At 36.2% G+C, this 23,777-nt stretch overlaps 1 protein-coding gene and 1 pseudogene across 1 annotated transcript in view; one reads left to right on the forward strand and one right to left on the reverse strand.

The window, feature by feature from the left end:
• Window positions 1-11,153, reverse strand: part of LOC149172588 (glucan endo-1,3-beta-glucosidase 8-like) — a 37,754-nt gene extending 26,601 nt beyond the window's left edge. Inside the window, exon 1 of the mRNA XM_089427746.1 lies at window positions 10,606-11,153. Within this exon, the coding sequence (XP_089283872.1) occupies window positions 10,606-10,955 (350 nt within the window). The 5' untranslated portion in view covers window positions 10,956-11,153. The remainder of the gene's footprint in view (window positions 1-10,605) is intronic.
• Window positions 7,192-7,935, forward strand: LOC149172589 (protein SLOW WALKER 1-like; annotated as a pseudogene).
• Window positions 11,154-23,777: the final 12,624 nt, after the last annotated feature.

A 23,777-nucleotide genomic window follows, 5' to 3' on the forward strand; every position in this document is an offset into this window, starting at 1 on the left:
ATATTTGACCTTGTAGATCCATCTCGAACCTACCACTGATATATCCTGAGGCATAGGTACCACTTCCCAGACATCATTGACCATTATAGAGCTGTATTCCTCCACCATAGCATCTACCCATACTTGATGTTGAATGGCCTCCTGAAAACTAAAAGGTTCCCCAATCTAAGCTACTAAGACCTGGTATCCATTTGGTTGTCTTCGCTCCCCTTTACTATTCTTGGGTGCACTAATGAAGTCTTCTGCATCCCGTAGAATCTGTCAGAGTTCTCGGCTCGTTCTTCCACTGGTAGTAGGTACATCTATCAATTCCTCTTCTCCCTGAGATTCCTCCTGTTCTGAAGCCTTGTCTTCGGGAGGATTTCTGGTACCAGTTTCCACTGGTTGAAGTGGTCTAACCAATAGCTCGTCTTTCGACTACTCCTCGGAAGGCATTTCTCAGGATTTTCTGAAAGCTCTATCCTCCGTGAACTTTACATCCCTCCGAACTACTACCTTCCTACTCCTAGAAGATAGACTCTATATGCCTTAGAATTCTCGCTATATCCCACAAGATATCTTTTCTCAGCAGTTTGATCCAATTTCTTTCTCTTCTCTTCGGGTATATGGCAATATGCTAAACTCCCAAATATCTTGAAATGATTGACTTCATGTGTCTTCCTAGTGAAGACCTTCTCCGGAGTGATTTTGCCCAATGCCCTGTGAGGAGTCTTGTTCTGGACATAAACTGTCGTGTTGCATGCTTCTGCCCACAAGAATTTAGGCATATCCTGATCATACAGCATTGCCCTAGTTGCTTCCACAATAGTCCTGTTTTTCCTTTCTGCTACTCCATTATGCTCCGGATTGTAGGGACTTGTCCACTCTCTTCTGATGCCTTCCTTAGCGCAAAAATCAGTGAAGTCCTTGTCAACATACTCTCCACCATTGTCTGAGCGCAACACTTTTATCTTCTTTCCTGTCAGATTCTCCACTAGAGCCTTGAACTCTTTGAATCGATCGAAAACCTCATCCTTGGTTTTCAGAAAGTAGATCCAAGTCTTCCTGGAATGGTCATCGATGAAAGTGACAAAGTATTCAGCACCACTAAGAGCTTTTGTGGACATCGGTCCACAGATGTCTGAGTGTATCAATCCTAGCACACTCTTTGCCCTATTGTTACTTCTGGAAAACACAACTTTGGCATACTTGCCTAGAGCACATCCTCTGCATACATCATCCCGTTCAGTACTTAGTTCTAGAACTCCTAATACTGTTTTCCTGAGAATTCTCAGAGCCCCATGGTGTAAGTGTCCCAACCTCCTATGTCATAGCTCATTCAAGTCTTTGTCTCCATTACAGCCTATCAGTGCCATTGGTGATTCTAATTGTAACTTGTACAACTTGTTACTTCTGATTCCAATCTGAGCCTTGTTTTTCCATCTTGGGTGTTTGACATATACTTTCTCCTTAATGAAGAAAACGTCATAGCCCTTGTTTTGAAGTTGAGATACGAAAAGTAAGTTCATCCCTAATCCCGGCACATGCAGCACATTGGTTGCTCGAAGTCGTTCTCCTGCTTCGGTTTGAAAAACTATGGTACCTCTTCCTACTGGAGTACACTTTGCCTTATTCCCCATGGTGATCTGAAAATTCATTCTTTCTTCCTGATAATCTGAAAAACATTATCGGATTCCTGTCATATGCCAGGAAGCTCCACTATCTATATACCAAACCTCCGAGGAGGCAGAGCTTGCAAGGCAAGCGACTTCTTCTTCTAATCTGGAAGTTAACATCGAATATTCGTCCCTTGTGCATTCTTTTGGAAATCTGCGCGAGTCCCCTTGAGTGGATGCCTCTGCAACATGCTCCTGACCCATAATCGATTTTCCTTTCCCGTTGTCGGATCTCTGCTTTGATACCATGTGAAAATTTCTAAACTGAAATTCTATCACTGCAACAACTGATTTATTTCACCTACTTATTATTCTCAATAACTTATTTACAAAATTCCTTCAACAAATTTTAAAATAAATTATACTGCAGTTATCACACAATTACCCAGAGAAAAAATACATGCACAAGAATCAATCACATCGACATAGTTATTTTTGGACAATTTTCCCCGGAAAAACCCAATGCGGGAAAACCGGTGCAACAAATGAGGGCTTTATTAATCTTCAGTAGCAATTTCTTTTACAAGGAATGATTTTACAGAGAAAATGAAAGAAAACACATGAGACTTTCCCTCTGAGACCATCTAACACTTTAGAGACCTTGCTCCCACTTCCGCGTCACCCCCGCGTCACTCTGATTGACCGAGCGTGGCTCTGAGTGGCTATGCGTCCCTTTGCGTCAGTGTGCGTAGGCCTTGTGTCTCTCCTATGGACTGTGTCTCTCTTTCTACGCTGTCTTCCATTGCCCCTGCATCACCTCCTCCTTAATCACTGCCTATTGCTGAAGCCCTCCTCTTCCTCCACCCTACAACTCCCTTTAAAATTGATCTCCTCTTCCTTGAGAATCGAATTTCCTTGAGATACTGAGTATTTGTCGGTGTGTCTCCAAATGACCCTCAAGTCTTTTCTTATACTTTTCTTGTTGATGAATCAACGGCCGAGATTAAGTCCCTAATCAACGTCTAAAATTAAAACAAACTTTATCCTCATCTCTTAGAAGCTTCTCATCTTTATCTTTATTAATACCCATTAATATTTTTATTTACCTAAGTTTAGACTAAGGAACCCATTAAAAAATATTAATTATTTTAATAACTCCTCATCCGGATGGAATTTCTCAAAACTATTTCTGGATCTTGGACATCTCATGTGCCTTAGCCTCTCCTCCAAATTTCAAGGCTAGAGCACATCTGATGCTACCAAAAATCAACAGTTAGTTCCATACCCTCATACATGACAAAATCCAATGGAAACATTGCAATCCCCCCAATCCTAAAAACCATTAAGTCTGCTAGATTTTGAGTGGGATCTAAAATTCTACTTTCTCCATATGAAATCCATTGAGGTTGGAACCACTCCCAAACATCCTGAAACAATTAATGGTAATGTTAAATATTTAAGTAAAAGGATGAAAATGATTTCATTTAATCCTTTTACTTTAAGATTTTATCATTACCATTAATTACATAGCATTAGTAGGGCCCTAGGGTTGAATATTAGGCTACCCCTCATAAATTATTGTTTTTTTTTTAATTGCATTGGTCCTTGGTTGCATTGTACAAAACTGGCCGGTTCTGTAGCAGACCAGGCTTTTCCAGTTCCGATAATGTTAAAATTGGCAACTAGGGCCAAACTCCATGTGGGTCATCTTATTTATGGCAACTGATATTTTTCTTGGATTCCTCTCGTCGAGAGGTGTACGATTGATCTAAAGATCATCCGATTCCGACATGTATTCATGGAGATATGAATTTATTTGTGTTATGTGACAATTTGTCAAGGTCCACCAGCGACCAAATTAACCCCAACTTATCTCAACGTTGCACTATAAATAGAAGAGGATCTCAAGTCATTTTGTACACACACCTCTTGTGATCTCTCTCTTCATTTGTTTGGGTTTTGGTGAAAGAGAGATCTAGAGGGAGTGCCCTAGCCGCAGCCATGGAAGGGACCTCTACGCTGCCCTAATGAAGATCAAGCTTCAGCCATGGAGAGACCTATATGCTGCCCTAATGAGATCTAGACGCAGTCCTAAAGGAGGAGTCTTAGAGGGAGTGCCCTAGTCTTATACGCTGCCCTAAATTACAGTCAAGAAGGAAGTCATCTAGCCGCAGAGAAAGGAGGGTCAAGTGATGCCCTAATCAGTCACCAAGAAGGCATAGACGCAGTCATGAAGAAAGCCCTAGCCGCAGGTAAAAGAGGAGACTTAGCCGCAGTTAAGAAGAGCCCTAGCAGTAGTCAAGGAAGAGGGCTGGCCGCAGTCAAAGGAGGCATAAATCCGCAGCCTAAAAGGGAACTCTAATCTGCTGTTTAGTGATGCCCTAATCCGGAGTTATGAAGAAGCCTTATCCGCAGCAAAAGGAGGGCTGATCAGCAGTGAAACATAAGCCCTATACGCTGTAATGAGGAGGCCCTAATCCGCTGTCATAATGGAGACCCTAGCCACTGTATTGAGAAGAGTTTAGGCAGCAGCAAAAGAAGGCTTCTATACGCTGTCTAGAGGAAAGTCATGAAGCCCTAACAGCAGTGAGGAGATCTGGCCGCAGGCAAAAAGGGAGACGTATTACGCTGTCAATCTAGCCGCAGTTTGATGTGTGATTCATCAACTGTCTAAGGAACTTCAATACGCTGCATAAGAAGCCCTAAAGAGCCCTATACGCAACATTAAAAGGAGCCATATATCAGCGTCTAGCAGCGTGGAAATCTCTGTGACATTACTGCTGTTTAAAGGCTGATTGGGTCACTGTGTGAAGGGACAAGGTTATAGTTAATTGTTGGGCTAGGCCGCAGGCCATAGCCAGCAGTTGGAGGCCTCTTTAAGTGCTGCGTTCAGACCCTATAAGGCAGCATATCATTGGAGATCAGTGTGAAGGCTATCCGCAGTAAATAGGTGGACTGTGGAGTATGTTTAGGGTGCAGTAGCTCTCAGATCTTGTGCCCTAACCAGAGATCAGGTTTGCCAAGATATGCTTCAGTCCTTTCAGCATACACAAGTTGCCAGATGGGCAGCCTTGACATGATCAGTGAAGCAGCAAAGGAAGGAGAGTCTTATGGAAGGAAAGCTTCAGTATGTTGAGTAATTGGTTGAGCTGTTCTAGGCCTATCATCTGCTGCATTGTGTCATCTTCATGGTGAAGATCTCTGATGTCTGATCTTCTATTTTGGCAAGTCAAGTATTGACTTCAAATGTATTTGTACTATCTCTCTCTCTGCTGAACTATTGAAGAATATAAGAAGAATTGATCAAGGGTTTCCCCACATTGGGATTCGTCCCTGGCTGGTGCCACATCTTGTGTCCTCTTGTCTTGGCTTGTCTTCCGATGTTTATGTTTATGTTCTATCTGCACTTTACTATCATGCTGATGTGATTGCTAATCTGGAATTGATATTGAGCTAATATGAAAAATTGAAGTAAATTGCTCTAAGCATAAAACATACTTAAAATTAACAGATAACAATGGCTGAAACAAATATGACCAAAAACATATCACAAGTGCAGATCGCCTCTCTCAAGCATAAACAACACACCAATCACGAGAGTAACCTAGGCATCTCACCCACAACCCTCTGACAGATCCAAATGCCTGTCTTAGGCACAGGTCAACTTCATTCACTGATGCTAGGGCATCACACATGCTGAAATCCTTCTCAGTCCACTCCACAGATGGATCCTGGAAGATTTTAGATAATGTGCTCTAATAAGTAATAAGGCAATGGATTTTCAAGATGTGGTAAGCAGATCTGCACTTTTAAAACAAATCATAGTCACTAGGAAATCGAGAACTTAATCTCCTATCAAAACTGCAGAAAACAAGCACTAAATCTACAAACGCATATGTCTGAAAAAATACAGACATGTTATAGAAGAACTAAGAACAGCATACTGTAATGTACTAAATCTGAATAACTAGACTTTTGGAAATTGTAGACAGCAAGTAAACATAACAGCACTTAATCATTCATATCTTAATTAACTGAAAGAAGAATGATGACAAAGCAATAGCTCAAAACCAAATGTTTCTTCCCTTATCCCTGTATCTCCTTTATAGATTAGGAGAACTAGGATTTACGTAATATGTGCTAAACTTGACCATCTCAGTAGTGTAATGAGAAAGGTCTTCTTGATTTGCACCTTAGTCAAGATAGACCTCGCTCATGCCTTCCTTTAGCATGCATGAGTTCCTATAAGGAAGAGTCATGAAGCAGTTAACTCATGGGCAGGATTTGGAGGCTCAGTTCTGTTTGTCTTCAAGTGTGAGTTATATTTGGAAAGAGACGAGTTAGAGAGCTTCAAGTTCTAATTGAGGCAGGACGAGTTGAAGAGTCAGTTTGACTCAGTTAGCAAGTCGAACTCAACTTGTATTCCAAAATTAACTTGCCAGATTTAGCATGATCGAAAAGCTTATAAGGAGGACGAAGGCACATCATTGTACATTATTGTTGAGCATGAGTTTTGTGTGAGATCTGGTTGTGAGAAGAGCGTACCTAGGAGCAGCCTATACGCAGATCCTTGACAGAGAATTTCCTTGCAGAAAGTGCGCTAAGATTTAGGAATTAATTCCTAAATAATAGGGGCTGTCCAATGCTAGGAAATAGGAGCCAGACAGCGCAAGGATTTAGGAGCTGGGTCAGGGTTTCTTGCAAGCAGGTTTCAGCTAAGTATTAGCAGTGAGAACAAGCTTGTTCTCTAGTGAAACAGATTGCCTTGTAACGAATTCTATATTGCTCAATTCTGTCAATAAAATTCTACAGCTAGCAGAGGGTTTTCCCAGTTGGGTTCCCCAGAAAAAATTTATGTTGGATTGTGTGTGACTGTGTTTCTTTATCTCTGCATATTCTTTTATTTCCGCTACTTATTCATTGTAGAGAAATCCTGTGTCTTAGTGCAACAAATTAGTTTCAGATTTGTTCATTCAAGCAGTTGCAGGATTTCAAGGAAAATCTACAGTGCCTTCTCTAAAAGAAGCAAACGCTAACAATAGACTGGCTAGAATAGTGCTCCCAACCTGCAAGAGAGAGTTACTTAGAATATAGTGCCATCTTTCTTGCAATACACACCCTCGTCTAAATCATGAAGCCAACTCAAGCTCAGTGCTTATCTTTGACTTTAGAATAATAACCAGAAACTCAATTAAGACAATGCACTGCCTTCCTAAAACTAGAAGAGCACCTCTAAACTTAGCAAAACCTGCTCAAGCTGGTGCATGCTTGCCTCCAACATGCTTAGTCACAACTATATTGCTCTCCCCTTTGGATCGACCAAAAGTTAAAACTATAATAGCTTAGGATAAACATTTCATAGAAATTCCATCAAAAAGTGGAGTAACCCCCTGCTCATACTAAATATCTGTTGGAAGAAGTAGACGCGCAACCTGTAAAATAACAAAAATACCCAGCTGTGTCGATCTGCAACCATAGATTTGATAGATGACCCTTAAGAGTGTTTTTGCTTAAGGAGGCATGAAGAGGCCAAGGGAAGAAAAGTGGGTTGTCGCAACCCGGGAAGAATTACTAAATCTAGAAGGGCATAAGGACTATGTTCGCTGCGGTGGCGTAAGTCTATTGAGTGTTACTTTATGGGCTATGGCTACAGGTTCATATGACTACACAGGACGGCTATGGGACTTGTGCAATTGAAAGACTGATTTGCAATTTAAGCATGGGAAACCACTGGAATATGTTTTATTTCTTCCATCTGGTAGATTGCTGACCAATGCAGGCAGTAATATAGTAATGGTATTGGACATTCTTGGAGGATGACAGCCCATACACAATGGAAAGTCATCAAAAGACTGTCATGTCTATGTGTTTTTCAAAAGTTCCCAAGTAGGGCCAGGCCTTGGGTGATGCTCCTTCTCATCTTGTCACTGTATCAGTGGATAGATATATGTAAGTTTTTGATCTTTGATCATTTCAAGGTCACTCATTTGCAAAGTATACAGCTCCAGTTCTATCAATGGACATATCTTCTCTGCATAGGACAATGGCATATCAAGTTAACAATTCATTGAGTGAAAAGGATGCCATTGTTGTGAAATCCAATCAGTATCGTTATTTTTAACATGGCCAGAGTGAAACGCCCTCTGAAGGTGATTACTATGTGAAAGGAATGGAAAAAGTGTACTTCCGAGACTATGATAAGGAATTATGTCACTTCCATCATTCAAAAGCTCTGGTTTCTGCTATAAAAGCTGCAGACTCCAAGGGTACAATAGCTGCCATAGAAGAGCCAGTTGCTAGGAAGGTGCTGATGCAAACCACCTCAATTAACAATGAATAATAATTATTTATTCCTTGAGGAACGTGTGGATTTTTCCTTACTATAATGGATGCTCAGGTGAAGTGACCAAGAGGTTAACTCCAATTGCCTTAGGAGGTGAGGACTATTATATAACAATGAAACAAATCATTTTCATCTGTTCTTGATTAGCAAGAAACCCCCATTGAGAGAAAATGATCCAATGAGGGAGAGAATCAATTTTCTTCCAGTCATGCAAAAGCAAGTTTGGTCATTAACTCTTCCACTAACTGAAATTCCTACCAACCAGCTTGCTTTTATATATTAGCCACCCTGAAATGGGAGAGGAGTCAACTGTCCTAACGCTTGTGCTACACTTTTGGGCTCATTTTGCAGTCTTGGCTTTTGATCTATACTTTAGCCCCATTCAACTTTTGTTGTTGCTTATTGGACTGTTGGTTAATTGGCTTACCTGCACCTATGGAGGGTATGCAGTGGGACATTGATGCTAGGAGCATTATTGCTGCAGTGGCTCTCCACGTATATCCTGCTCCTTATTCTACAAGAAACCAACAATGAGTTTTTGAAGATGAGCTCTTCGTTTTATCCCGTTGGGGTTAACAAGGAGACCTTGGTCTGGTTAGAGCCAACAAAGTATATACTATTCCTGGCTGTAGTAGAAGTGCTCTCCTACAAAAGCCTGATCTAGCATATCTCTTACCTTTATTTAGTTGGGATCAGCAAGGTAGTTTTGGGCTAGCATACTGATTTTCACATGAGTTAGTTGAGGCCAACAAGAAGACCCAAACCTGGTTAGGTACAGCTTGGTGATTTCTGTTGTAAAACTGTTTGTAATTTGTGACACTGAGAGAGGTATGCTCCCGTAACTGTGCTCCCTTATCATATCATTAGCCCCGCTTGGGTGTAACAGTCATGTACGAATGTCTACGGCTGGGAGGTGAATCCATCCTTTGGCAACTTGTTTGACAGCCCTTGTCTTTTAAATGATAGTTATTGCGGTCCGGAGCCCATTTTGCATGCTGCTATGTAATTTATATTATGGTTAGAGATTAACTATATCAATGTGCTTAATCATTTGAGATGTTATAACTGGAATGTAACAGTTGATTTACGCTTCTTATATTCTTTCACGGTTACTAGTCTAGAATTGCATTACTGTTCACGCAATTATTAAGTTGGAACTTGGCACCAAAGCTGCTTATGAGAGCTAAGATTTAGGTCTGTGTGCCAGTTGGGCTGCCAGACCTAGTTAAGTGAATTTGGTTCTGTTATGAAAGCGAAGTTTTCATGAGCCCATTGTGATCTGGTTTTGAGAGTGCATTAGAGGTTGCCTATGTGAGAATCATTAGAAAGTTGTATGTGTATGTGTGTGAGAACTCAATACGTTATAGAAGAAAGCGACAACTAGTGACTAAGACTTTAGTTGGTGTACGTCAGTCCAGACTGTTGGGTCGTAACCCTTCATAGTCACATGATCCAGAATGTTGGATCAACACGTTATATGTTGTCAGTCATTGTACCCAATGTGCTCAACCAGTGAAGTCTATAAAACAAACACTTCAAAATGGCTGACCATAGCATCTGTCTGATTATGACATTCACCCTATATTTTGATCAACCAATTAGGATGCCTTCTATATCGAGCACAGTGTTGAAAAAATTGGCATCGGCAAAAAATCGGCAGAGGGTACAGAAAATATCTTCTCGGAAACATCGGCAAAAAAAATTGGCAAACTGCGGCTCGGATGGTACCGACGAAAAACCAATGATACCAATTTCATATCCCATCACGTTATTCAAGTTTCGACTGGGCTCATGTAACAAATATGGGTGTTCCTGACAACCAGAGAACCTAGGGCTGCATGGCCTTGGCAAGCTCAAGATTAGCATGACATCTCCCCCTAAACACAGGGATAAGCGAAGGATGACCTTCTAATTGTTGGTTGGCAAAATGATCCAGCAGCAGTAGATGCACCGAATAAAATTGTGTCTATAAATGTTAAAGGCCATATACTGCAACAACTACTTGTAACAAATTAACGTCATCAAATAAGGAAGATATTAGGCCATAGAGCAGCATCATTGAAATTGTAACACCACCCAACAGCCCAACATGGTCTGAATGGGTGACGCAGATATATAATCTCCTTAAACTATGGATTCTAACTACATCATAGAGGAAGTTATTAGTTTGGTGCAAAAATCGGTAGGGGTCATCAACTCGGAAAGCTCAGGAGAAAATTGGCAAAAACTGGGAAATCATAAACTCGGAAAACCCAGGATAAATCAAAGAGTTTTGGAACACAGTGAAAAGTTAAAACATTGTACTGTATGCCAATAGACCAACATGATCTGAATGCTGGATATATATACAGTTTACCTCAAAGAACTAAGGAATATAATGACAGAGAAGCCAGATCAGCAAATAACTTCTGTTTCCCAAATTTCCACTCAAATCAAGAACTTATATAGGATGAAAATAACCTAGTTTAAACTTTGACCTTTGTATTGAGGTCTTGAGATTCTATGAACTATTTTATTAGCTTCAGTAACTCGTTGAGCTTCTCAGATGTAAGTACCTGCTGGAGAGAGCTGTTCTTAGTTATAGTGTAGTGGACTATCAGATTTCCAAAACTACTACTAAAATAGAACTGGTACAGACACATGGAAAGCCAAAATATAAGGATGTACCTGATATTGACTCCTCCATTGAAAGCATAGCGTACGACATTGTCACGAACCCACATGTCAGCAGCTTCAGAAGACGAACTGAGAGTTTCCAGCAAGTCATTAGTAATGCCCACCATGACTTGAATATCAGAGCCGATCAGAGCCTCCAAGACCTTGGGATCTGCATCAAAGAGCTTCACTTTCATAATGTGATTGGCCTGTAGCAGCTTCACAACAATAGAGGGAGCCAGTCTTTGTGATGACAGAATTCCCCAGTTCACACCAATGTCACCCAACACACCAAAGCTGGATGCCCAGATTATCCATGTGAATGATACCAGTGTTCTTGCATTGTAATAAAACATCTTCATATGCTCTGTATGCCACAATGTCAATGTGCAAACTGCATTTCATGCTGTCTGTGAGGAAGACAGGGTATATGCTATAGCGTAAGATGTTTGGAGAGACCCACATTGCTGTGAATATCAGGTATGATATCCCCATCTGAATGAAACTGACCCACAAGCTTCCATTGGGACTTGGGCATGGTTCACTGTGACCCAGACTAAGCATAGTTTTATTACGTTCTATGATTGAAGGTGAAACTTTACAAACTTCCATGGGATCTGGAAATAGTTTTAAAAATGACACGCTAACCATAGATTTATTATTTTTTAACTTTATGATTTAAGGTGATACTTTACACGAGGAACAAGACTTTTTTCCAATCAGATCTGGCCTCTACCATTTTGTGCCTCTTCCATGATGGTTTAGTTGCGTTGTGGTGGGCCTGGCAGGTTTGCGCTTCGGTAGTTGAGATATGATATTAATTTATTGAATATTTGAATTCAAATTTTACATAGAATTTAATATAAAAGTTTGTCGATTGATTTATTTATTTTTAATTAAATTAAAAAAATAATAATAATAATAAAGAATTAATTCATTAGGATAATAATTAACTTTCATGTAAATTGATTTTAATTAAATTTTAAAAATTATGAATTAATTTATTAGGATAATAATTAGCATTCACTTTAATTGATTTTATTTTGGGTAGTTAGTAAGAATTTTATTTTTTTTACCAAGTTTAATTCTAAGAAGTTATATGATGAGTTTTGTTGTAATGTTGTTGAGTTTTATTATTGAATTTAAATAACTTTTTAGGAACTGAAGCATGTATCTTTTTCATTTAAAATATAAAGATTGGAGTGGCAAGAAGGGGAGGGATTCTTATTAATCTTGAAGAAGGCACCGAAAACATATATGCTTGGGACCTGGGTAGGAAGACAAACAATCAAGTTGAGGCTTATGGTTTGTTTCTAGGACTTTCCTTGGCTCAAAAAAAGGGCATCAAAAAGATCCAAGTCTTAGGAGACTCAATGTTGATTATAAAACATATGAAATACAATTCATCAGCAAACAACATGAATCTAAATCAAATCATTCAGAGATCCCAAGGTATGATTCCTCTCTTTGATCTGGTGTCATTCTTTCACATCCTAAGAGGGAATAACTAGGAAGCAGATAAGCAAGCAAATTTGGCCTGCCAGTTGAATGCAGAAAGAAGTATAGTGAATGAGATAGAGGAAACACTATACATTCCCTAATCATGGTCAAGGTTTTCAATCATTGGACTAGGGTAGGCACTCTTGGCTCGACCAAGAGATTAGGAAATCAAAACAATATGGAAAACTTGGGGTTCGTAAATATATATCCCTTGTGCCCCCCTCTCTCCCTTCATTCTCATTATTATACCCCCCGACCCTTCCTCCCCCTCCCCTCATCTCCCATTTCACTTCTCCTCCCTAGCCCTTGACACCCTTCTCCATCCCATTCTGATAAGCCTCCTTTCCATTCTGATATTCCTCCATTCCATTCTGATATGCCACCCTTCTCCATTCCATTTCATCTCCCGCTCCCCGGTCCCTGTCTCATCAACCTTTACTCGGCCCAGCCCATCCTCGCACCTCGTGGCATTGATATGCTTGCCTCGCTGTAACAATTGTTGGCATTATGGTATAGGTGTTGTCCTTGATGGCAACCCACTCACAGGTCAGTTCAGATTTGATAAAGGGCAACTCACATTGTAATAGGTCAATTCAGAGGTAATAAGGTAATGGTACAGAAGAACGGGATGATGGGACAAAGGACTACATATCATAATCAAGTAATTGAAGAAAAAGAATGTTTTAAGTTATATACGTTGGTTCACCTAGTCCAAATAGCATATACAAGCGGGTTCACAGAACAAAAGGCGCGTATACGTATGCACACACTTTCACAAGAGGAAAAGTGCATATGGGATGGAAAATTAAGATTAATGAATACCAAGGGTCCATACCATGGTAATAGCCCACAATATTGAGCGAAATAATGGTTACTTGATCTCGTCTAAGAATACCACAGGTTCTAAGTGTTGTTTTGGTCCGAGGTATTGAGAAAGGCTAAAACTATATAAGGAGGAGAAGATCAAAGGGCTAAGTGTGCAAGTGAAAGGTTTTTCCATGAATACATCTATCTGAAGTATATTTTATGTTGTAAAGGTTGTGGTTATGATATGATCTGAAATATCTTGTGCATCATTGGATACAATGTTGGATCAGGATCATGAGACCTGAAATGACTTATCATTGTATGATCTGATAATGGATGGACTAGATCTAAATGCTAACGCATGTTTTGTCCTTTAAATGTTATGATCTGGTATGTCTGAAGTCTGAAATAACTGCGAAGTTATAAGTTATTATTTGCAGATCTATACGTTGGTTCGCCTTGGTGAAGGCGCGTATACACGTTGATTCGGCACTTCCAAGTAGCGTATGCAGAAGAAAAACTTGTTGTTCAGAGATGACTGATCTATCTGATCAGTGTTGTTGTTTTACTATTGTTTGTCAATGATGTCTTCATAAGATCTGAAAGTAAATATGATTGTATAAGGAGATTGAGTCTGGTTGATTGATTGATTAAGTGAGAAGGGTGATTTTTGCTGCTATTTGTTTAGAACTCTGTAAATTGACAGTAGATCTTCATAATGTCACTGATTGGTACAGTTTGTGGTTCAGAGGTTTTATGATTCAGTATCTTTAGAGGTATACGCAGGTTGGGTTAAAGGAAGTAGCGTATACATGCAGGTTGGCTTCACTAAAGTAGTGTATACATTCTGACATATGATTTTTGAGGTTGCAATTGGTTTTGGTTGTTGATGCAATGTTCTGGGTTCAGTTTTGTGTTCTGGTGACAGTAATCTGATTGTTCAGATTTACTGATTGTTGATGCAGTTGTATTTGATGGTTGTATTGCAGTGGTGATTGATTTTGAGCTTCATTGTTACTGATGGGTCTAGTATGAAAAATTGATGAAACGTGGCCTTCATATTGTAGTGTTGTGTACCAAGAGTATCTAGTCTGAAAATTTATGAAACGTGGTCCCTGGAGGAAGAGTGAAGGTAGTAGCCTTCTGTAGGTCGACGCCTACATACTAGTAAACATATCAGTCAGTACAAGAGCTGATGGTTTGGAGCTTCCTTCTAGTAGAAGCTGGAAAACGAGTGAAGGTTGTATCCTTCAGCAAGTATATGCCTGTGTACTGGAAAAGTCTGCACCAGTACAAAACTTGTAAACACTTTTTATTATAAGAAGATTGAATACTGAGACGACAACAACGGTCGTTTTTTCCCACATTGGGTTTTCACCTGAAAAAATCTTGGTGTTCATGTGTGTTGATTTATTCTGTTCTTACTACATGTGTTTATTGTTTAGTAAATGCATCACACTCTGGTTTAAGACAATGAATTAGTTGTTTATCAAAGTTTATTATATATACGTTGGTTTCATTCTTTATAGGCACGAACATATGCTAGTTGGTTTCAGAAAAATAACGTATACAGTTTGAAAAGGAAAATCATTATTGTGAAAGTTAAAATACAGATTCACCCCCCCCCCCCCCGGGCATTTTTCCCAACAACAACATGGTTGCTCCCTTCACGTATGTACTTCACATGGTTTCGAGAGGTCTCACATCGTGAGAACCCAACCCCTACGGCATAGAAAATGTTGCAACAACCGGTGATCCAGCACAGGAGAAGGTAAGATAATGGGAGAGCGTGAAAAACATTTAATCCCTTTGCTCTGAATTGCTTAGACCGCGCGTGGGAGGAAGGCATGGGTAAGGATGAAGGACGAAGTGAAAAGATGGGAAATTATGGTCGTCGGCCTAGGACAGGGGGGTCAAGGGAGGGCGGAGCTTGGGAAGGTGACAACAATATGCATAACTGTAAGGAATGTGTGCAAGAGCATTTGGAATTCAGGGAGGGTATCGTTATTTTGCATAGATGTGTCCATCACCAGCAAAAGGAGACATTGGTTATGTAGGAGCAACAGCTCGAAAAGAAGGAGTGCATCTGGCAACTGGAGGACGAGGTGGATGCGCTAACACAACAAATTGAGCATCTGAAGCTCAAAATGGAAGAGAACAACCTCGAGGATTGAAGAAGAATATAATGGACTCGATCTTAACAGTACAGTGCCATTGGAGGAGTAAATTGTTTTCTCTCTCAGTTTAAAAATGTTTTTTTATGGCAAACTATACGTGTAAATATTTACTATATCAATATTGTAGAATGTATAGCCACAAGCTACCAATTATGGGATATTTTTGTTGGAATTATGGAGAAAATTCTCAGGGAAGGGATGGGGAACAAATGAATTTTCAGAAGTCCTTAGCAAGTTCAAAATTTTGATGTAAAATCCCGATTTTAAACGCGAACGAGCGTGATTTATATATAAATATACTACTCTTTCTGGTTATATATGTGTGTGTGTTTGTTAGTAAAATAGAAAATAATTATTATAGATTATTTTATATTACAATCAAATTATAAATTAATAAAATATAACAAAGTTTATATATAATTTTAAAAAATAATTTAGATGTCTGTGTGTGTGTGTCATTTAAAATTTTATCTATGTTGTATTGGTTGTGGGGACGGGGGATGGGTTTCCTTGACGACTAGAGACGCATCCAAAATTTTTGAAGGAGGGTGGCTTGGGGACGACAAGTGCAACAACTAATTTTTATATTTATTAAAAAACTAAAATTTAGTAATTCAACATAAACATGAATGATAAATTAAAATATAAAAATTAGAACTATTATTAATTTTGAAATTCAAATTAAAAAATAAAATACTGAAGTCTAATATTTTCTAATCATCATTGTGGATCACAAAAACAAATCTCATCATCATTGCCCATTGTCAAGAACTTAAGAAGTACTATTAGTCTGCTACAGCCTACAATATACTATTGTCTACGTAATCATTCTATGATGCATGATGAATCATTTCAAAATTTAAGTAGCAACTAAGCTTTAAAGACTAAAGTGAAATTTAATAGAATTATAAACATGAACAAACCATTAAAATTTAATTATAAATCTCAAATTAAGAGTCTAGAAATTAAGAACCTTGAGGGACCTATCATCAATGTAATGTATGTCATAATCATTCACAATCACTATTATTTACAAAGCACAAAGAGTATTACAGTCTCGTCTATTTACTTTATAATATTAAGCGTTAAAGATGAGTTAGCCATTATAATGTTTATTTTAGGAGTAACAAATGTTATGTACAAAAGTAATAATGTCATAAAGTGAAATAAATTATATATAATAAATGATGTTTATGTTAATGTATCCACATAATTAGTTAATTGGTTCTAAAAAGAATAATGGAACTTGCTATGTATATAGACAACACCACTAGTGATTTAGTAGCACATTGATATATCATTTAGTCTCTTGTGCTTGTGTCTTGCATATATTTAATATGGTATTAAAGTCATGGTGATTGTGGGATAGAGAAATTTCAAAGATCCATGTTAAGAAAAAGTTTGTCACGGTGTGGAGAAAGAGACAAGTTCAAATTAAAGACAAAGCACATAAATCTTGTGTTTGGAGGGAGTGGACCAGTGTCCTTATTTTTAATTTTTTTAGGTATCTTTCATTGAATCACAAACGAGTCTATAAATTGCCTTGTAATGCTTATATGATAATAGAATACCATTTTTCTTTCTTGAAAAATAGAATATTTAAGCATTTAAATTATTTGATTTTTTCAAAATATTTAATTTTAAGATATTATGAAATATTATTTTAATAAATTATTTATTTATTTTTTAATAAAGGAAGAAAACCATGATAAGCAAAGTTAATAAAAATCAATTAGATTTATATAAGATATTTATTAAATAAATAAAAAATATCATATCAAATATGTATTAATTAAATAAGGAAAAATGTATAATTAAACATTTAAGTTAGGAAAATTTAATGAAACTTATATAAAATATCAATTATGTAAATAAATAAGTAAAAGAAATAAAGTGATGGGATGTTTTATTAAAATTAGTTTGGTTTTTGTTGCAATATATTATATTTATTTTTTTGGGGATTTTTATTGGTAGGTGTTTTTGTGTTAAATCTAGAAACATTTTAGAATCAAATTTCATTTAATGAAACTCATCATATTTCATTTTATTAAGAGAAATGAAAAGCATTTTACATTTTGGATGGGATAAGTGATTTATCAACAATTACATGTGTGATAGTATATTTTGTGGATAGGATGATTAATCAACTCTTAATCTGGTATAATGTTACATGACACTAGCCCAAATCCACTCAAAGAAGTCTAATATGTTTTTTGATATTGTGAAGATTGAGAATACATGCTTCACTCAATCACAGGAAGCAAAGTGCATTCTATAATAAGAGTAAAGATGGGGTGATTCATAAACTCTTCATGTGTGTGCATGAGCATCAACCGAGACTCATCTTAACACATCTGATATGTACCTTTAAATTTCATGTGTCATTGCATTATAAAGAGTGAGGTGGATTCTATATAATGAGTAGAGGTGACTTAATATTTAATTCTTAATGAACTTGTGAAATGGTACATTAAATCTAGACTATGTATGTGGCACATTGAGTTGGACAATAGCTCAAACCCATCTAAAAAAGTATAATTGGCACATTAACATTTGTGAAACTCAAGGTTGCACATGAGAGAATGTTGTGGATTTTATATTCCAAATTGTGATGGAAGTGATTCATTAGAGTAAGTGAATATTGTAGGGATCTTCTTTCTAGCCACATATCTAATTAGAATTAGATCATAGAGTTCCACTATGATCTAAGTTTTTTGCATGGTTGAATGATGCCCTTAAGGATTCATGTGATCATGAATCAACCTAAATTATTGAAATCTAGTTGGAATTTCAAATCAATGGGAACTCTGACTTCCTATATTATTAAATTACAGCGAATATAAAAAAGGTTGATTCATCAATTCTATGTATATGCATGAAATAATACACAAAACTGAGATGGCACATTAAGTACATTGAATATAAATAGTAACCTAAATCTAAGTAGACATATCTTATATGCATGTTACAAATCTCATCACATTAAGAAAAACAAGGTGTATACTATAAATATAGATACATCACCACTTAATCATTAATATAACAATATGTTAACTATATAATATATAATAGACATACTAAATACATTAATCTATATTTACTTAAATAATTTTAATATTATAAAAAATAAAATAAAATATCTTTTAAAATACTCATATAACACTACATTGCATTTTAAAAACCTATTAAATATAAATACTAATTCAGTAAAATATGTGCATTTATATTAATTTTTTTTAGAAGTTCTAGTTTATTGTCGTAACTTGAAATATATAATTTTGAAATATATATTAACTTTAGGTTTAAATAAGTTTAAATTAATAAGCCTCGAGGGATAGCTCACTTGGTCGAGTTCTTGTTATTAAGTACCTCACTTATCAGGAGGTCAAGGGGTCAAATCTCCTCGAGGTCCTTGGGGTTAGACCTTGCTAGTTTGGCTGACGGGTAGATCCCTTCATGTTGATCTACATGTGTTTTCCTGTGGATGTAGTGATCACTCAATGTCCGTGAACCACCCTTAAAAACAAAGTTTAAATTAATAATAATATAACCAGTCTAGATCCATCTTAACTCTAAATCTACCGAGCATCGAGAGGGATCAAATCTCTTTTCACTCTAAAAGAAGTTTGCACCTCAAGATATTTGATCCCTCTCGGTGCTCGGTAGATCCAGAGTTAAGATGGAGTTAAGATGGATCTAGGCTAGTTTAATTATTAACAATTGATCATTATAATGATTAATTTTATTATTAATATTTTTTTTGAATTTTATGTAATTTCACCTAGTCAAAACGTTTTATTAATAATTTTATTTTCATATTTTCTTTAATTGTTTAATTTTAATTGTATTTTACGTTTACTTTTATTACCATGTAATTCGACCGAGTCAAAATGTTCACATAACATAACCTTACAACATATCTTCCATAGTAGGTTGGAGAGGACCTCTCAGCGCAATAATTATCATTTATATTATTAAAAAAAATCCTTAATTTAAATTAAAAAATTATTATATTTAATATTTAATTAACTATAATTTAAAATTAATTATTATTTAGATATTGAAATTTTTAAATCATAATATAATTATATATCATCTAAATGGAATGGAATATGATTTTTTTAGATTTAAAAAAATTAATAACTAATAAAAAATATTTAAATGATTTATAGATTTAAAACTAATTTGTTATTTTTGTAAATTTTAAATCAATTTTCAATTATGTTTATGGGGTCTTCGATAGATGATGATTGGGTGCTCTGTTAAGGCACTCGTTCATGTGAAGTTATCGGTTCAATTCCTTGCGCCAATTGGGGTTGATATATTGGACATGATGAAGATGTAGCCTTGTGAAGCTTACAGGAAAAAAAAAATAATAATAATAATAAAATCAATCATGTACTAATAAGTTTTTAACGCAAAATTTAAAATGTAATTCAACATCTTAAAATACATATAAAACATATATCTATCATATACACTTACTATTTAAACTAAGTTATAATGAGTCACTGTCGAGTGTTAGTTCAATTGGTTGAGTCATCATTACTACAAGCATTTTGTTAATGAAAAATTATGAGATTAATTCCCCTTGACACCCTTGGAGTTAACTGATCCGGATTTAAATAGGAACGCAATAAAATATAGAGATAATCATAAAGGCAGATATGTAGCGGAAATAATACTTCATTTCATTACTGTAAAACACTGAAATATGCTTACAAACAGAAATGGAAATAAACCTGCTAAGGCGATGGTAGCTTATCTCTGAGAAGAGATGTGGTGGCTACATGCCTCTGAATTGTTCTACAATGAGGCTCGAAGGCCTATTTATTGTTGAGAAACAATGGAAAACCCTTCACATTCCAAAACCTAACCCTAGAAGATGAAACGTCAAATTGTGGGCCCCGTTTCTGGGTAAGTTGGTACATCAACTTCCTGGGGCCGCGAATTGGTCATATTATCTCTGTTTGACACGCATGATAGCCCATTGGAAATATCTCTCCGAGGACTACGACAAAAAAGACAATTTTTTGACAGAAAATTAGCTGGCGGTAGATTTCCCAAAAAACGTCGTTTAGGGCCTCAAAACGGCTCTGGAAGTTTAGGACCCGAAAAACTGCTAAAAATAGTAAATTGTGCTATAATTAAGGAAACTGAAAAGATTGAAAGAAATAGTTGTGGGGGTCCAAATAGGATAGGTGGGTGGCCACCAACATCCACCTAGATCATTAACTTTATTAATAAACCAATAAATATAACTCCTTGAAATAGATATACAAAAAGAAAGAAAAAAAATAAAAATAATTAAAAGCTATAATAATTCAATTCCCAATTAAAAGTTAATTCAAATAAAGAAAATGTGAAACTTAGCTTTCAACCTTTCAAGATCCGCACAATGAATGGATTAAACATATAAGAGGATAAAGTATCTTATCTTAAATGAAGATTTGGTATTTTATACCATTCTTTTATTGCGCGCACATTCTTTTTGGGTCCTATTCTTCCATGCTCTCGCCATGTTTACTATGGTCCTAAAAAGTCTCTTTACTTATGATTCCAGTGAAAAGCGTTGAAAAGTGAGGGTCATCTTTCGGTGGTATTAAAAAAAAGAAAGAGCTCATCCTTGTTCTCAAGTTCGTTGGGAATAAAGTTTTTGGTGGAAGGCACACATTAGATGAGATTTCACATTCCTAAGTAATTATCATAAGGAATTTCATGGCTGAAAAATAAACCTTGATTGATATATTATCATATAGATATGAAAGTATAAAGACACTTCTCTTTTTCCTTTTGGTAAAGACAGATGCCTTTAAGTATATGTACATAAGAGAGATTAAAATGAAATAAGCGTGTAGTGTAAGCTTTTTTTAAGGTGATTAATTTTTTTTTTTTTTAATAAGAATGTTTGTGGATTTGGCCGTGCAACGTTTTGTGGAATGAAAGAAAGAAAATAATAGTTTAATAAAAATATTTTTTGGTTTTTAGGTATATATTTTTAATTGATTTTATTTAAAATTTAATAGGAAATTTAGAAAAAACTAGTTTTGAATTATTGAGTTTGCACAATTTGATTTTGCAACAAGTTTTCCAAGAGTTGAATGTATTTTTACATTTAAAAATGCAATATAAATGATAAAACATTACAATCTAATCAATAACTATGATATTGAATTCTAGCAAAAAAATCGAAAAGTTGTTTCATTAAACTATGCCTTGATGTACCAATAAACACATCAATAGCAAATCAATACATTCAATACAAATAATTGTATGAGAAGTGCTTTATGGCATAGGCACATTTGATTAGCAATGATATAAAAGACACCTTTGAAATGATATTGTACTCAATGACCCATAGTTTACCACAAAGGGACGTTTCTTTAAAAAAAAATGGTATACAATGTGTGGAGGTTTTTAAGATGCACCATAAATAGTGCTCCACATAGATTAAAATGATTCAGTCTCAAAGGTCATGGTTTGCATTTAATATTAGACATCCATTGATGTATCATATCATGCACTTATTATTGTATGCCACACTATGCAATTAAACATAAAAAATGTGTTTCCCTTTGAGGTTTGCATAGGTTTCATAAATGCTTTATGGCCTTTAAGAAAAAGGCACATAACTAGGGGAAGCTTGTTTTTAAAAATCCGCTCACATTACAAGGACGATGTGCAACATTTCAAAAGGTGCACCACATTTAGTGTTTTGCATCTCTTATTAAGCATTTCTTCCTTTGGCCAAAATTTGCATCTAATGTTGGGCATACATTAATGTGTCATGTACATCACCTACAATTTTATAATATATTGTGTTATTTTTTTAACAATGCATTGTCCTTTAATAGTGTCATTACTTCATAGATGCAATGTTGGCAATGCATCAAAAAGCATTAGATGCATTGAAATTAAGGTAACTTAAGAAGTTATCTCTAATTAATGCATCTAAAATACAATTCATTGGTGCTCCGAGAGTGGAGGTGCATCAATGCATCAGAAGGGAAGGCACAACATACCACATATAAAAGTATAAATAATAAGAATTAATTCTTACTTTTACCATAAAATTCACTCTCAACACTCCATTTTGGTTCACCTTCACACATGAAGTCCTCCACGTTGTCATATTAGTAATTTATCATCCATCCATCACTATTACTCATTATCCATTGAAAAATGGTTTTTAAATTTATTCCTAAAAAATTCCTAATTTTCATTTTAATCTATATTTGGTGTTATGGAGCTTAAGGAGCAAGCACCAAACTAGGCAACCCTTTAATTATTATTTTTTAACATTTTTACTTTGTTGGTTTTCCATTTATTTATAAAAAAAAAACATTTTATATTTTTCAAAACATGTGTGATGTGAGATTTTCTCCATATTTTTGTCTTGATGATGAACCACATTAGTTGGTTCGAAACACGCTAGCAACTAATACATTCAAGTGATAGATCCTGAAGGCATTTTTCTAAATAATTCTACACACAAAATGTTACATTCAGATATGTGTGATGTCGTAGGTCTACATATATAATGTATGTCTATTTTATTATGTGCATTGGTGTTTTGGCATGCCCATAGTTAACTAGCACACTATCATGATGCACTATTGATATTTTCATATGTCATACTCCCAACAAAAAACATTGATTTATTTGTCCTAGTGTTGGTGCACATGTGATGATGTGGTGCATCATTTACATGGTAATTCTATTGAAAGGCATTTCCTTGTCATCAATTACTATAAGTGTAGCATCACAACCACGAGAAAGCCAAACCATGTTTGCATTAGAGAGTATATGGTGCACTCATATGTCAGCCACACATTATAATATGGCTATGTACAAAGTGATGCATACATGTGTGGATGTCTCCTAATAATTCACTAATGGGCATATGCTACAAAAGAGCACCAATGAGTATGTATAATATGAGTGCTTCAATGATCCATAGTAGACTACCAGGGCCCTAAAACAATAACAAATCACTATTGGTATTATTACAACAAAATCTAGCACCTAGTGTAAAGCCTCACTAAGTGACCTAGATAAGGTGCAACGCACAAGAGTGCCACCATTGTCACCTCAATTAAAGCGGTTCCACTGCATTTTAAATTGCTCGATTGCTTGGTTCCGAAGCATGAGTTGTTTTTTCTGCAATATGCACCAAGGTTCCGACTAGAATTCTCCTTCTGGCTCCACCTACAATACAGGCCAATCAATCACATGATTAACATCCTTCACATATCTTTTAAGCAATGAAACATGGAAAACATCATGGAATTTCACTGTCAGAGGCAGTGCAAGTTTTAGGCCACTGGTCCAATCCTCTCAAGTATCTCAAAAGGATCACAATATCGAGGTGTCAACTTGACACATGATCCAATCTTGAAGGATCTCTTCTTTGGCTTGATGTGCAAGTACACATGCTCCCCAACTTAAAACTCCTTAAATGCCTTGTTTTGATCTACATAACTCTTCTCTCTATATCGTGTGCCTTTATATTCTTCTTGATAACTTGCATTTCCTATTCCAGCTCTACCAACATGTCTGGTGCTATCAGTACCCTATTCACTGAATCACTTCAGTTGATGGGAGTATTACAACTCTGCCCATAAAGTGCCTTAAATAGACTTATCCTTAGTAACTCTTAATACCCATTATTGTAGGCAAACTATACAAGTGGAAGATACT

The sequence above is a fragment of the Pinus tabuliformis genome, chromosome 4_2, assembly GCF_031772625.1.
Source record: "Pinus tabuliformis cultivar Carrire ecotype Pingquan chromosome 4_2, CPIR1, whole genome shotgun sequence".
Taxonomy (NCBI): domain Eukaryota; kingdom Viridiplantae; phylum Streptophyta; class Pinopsida; order Pinales; family Pinaceae; genus Pinus; species Pinus tabuliformis.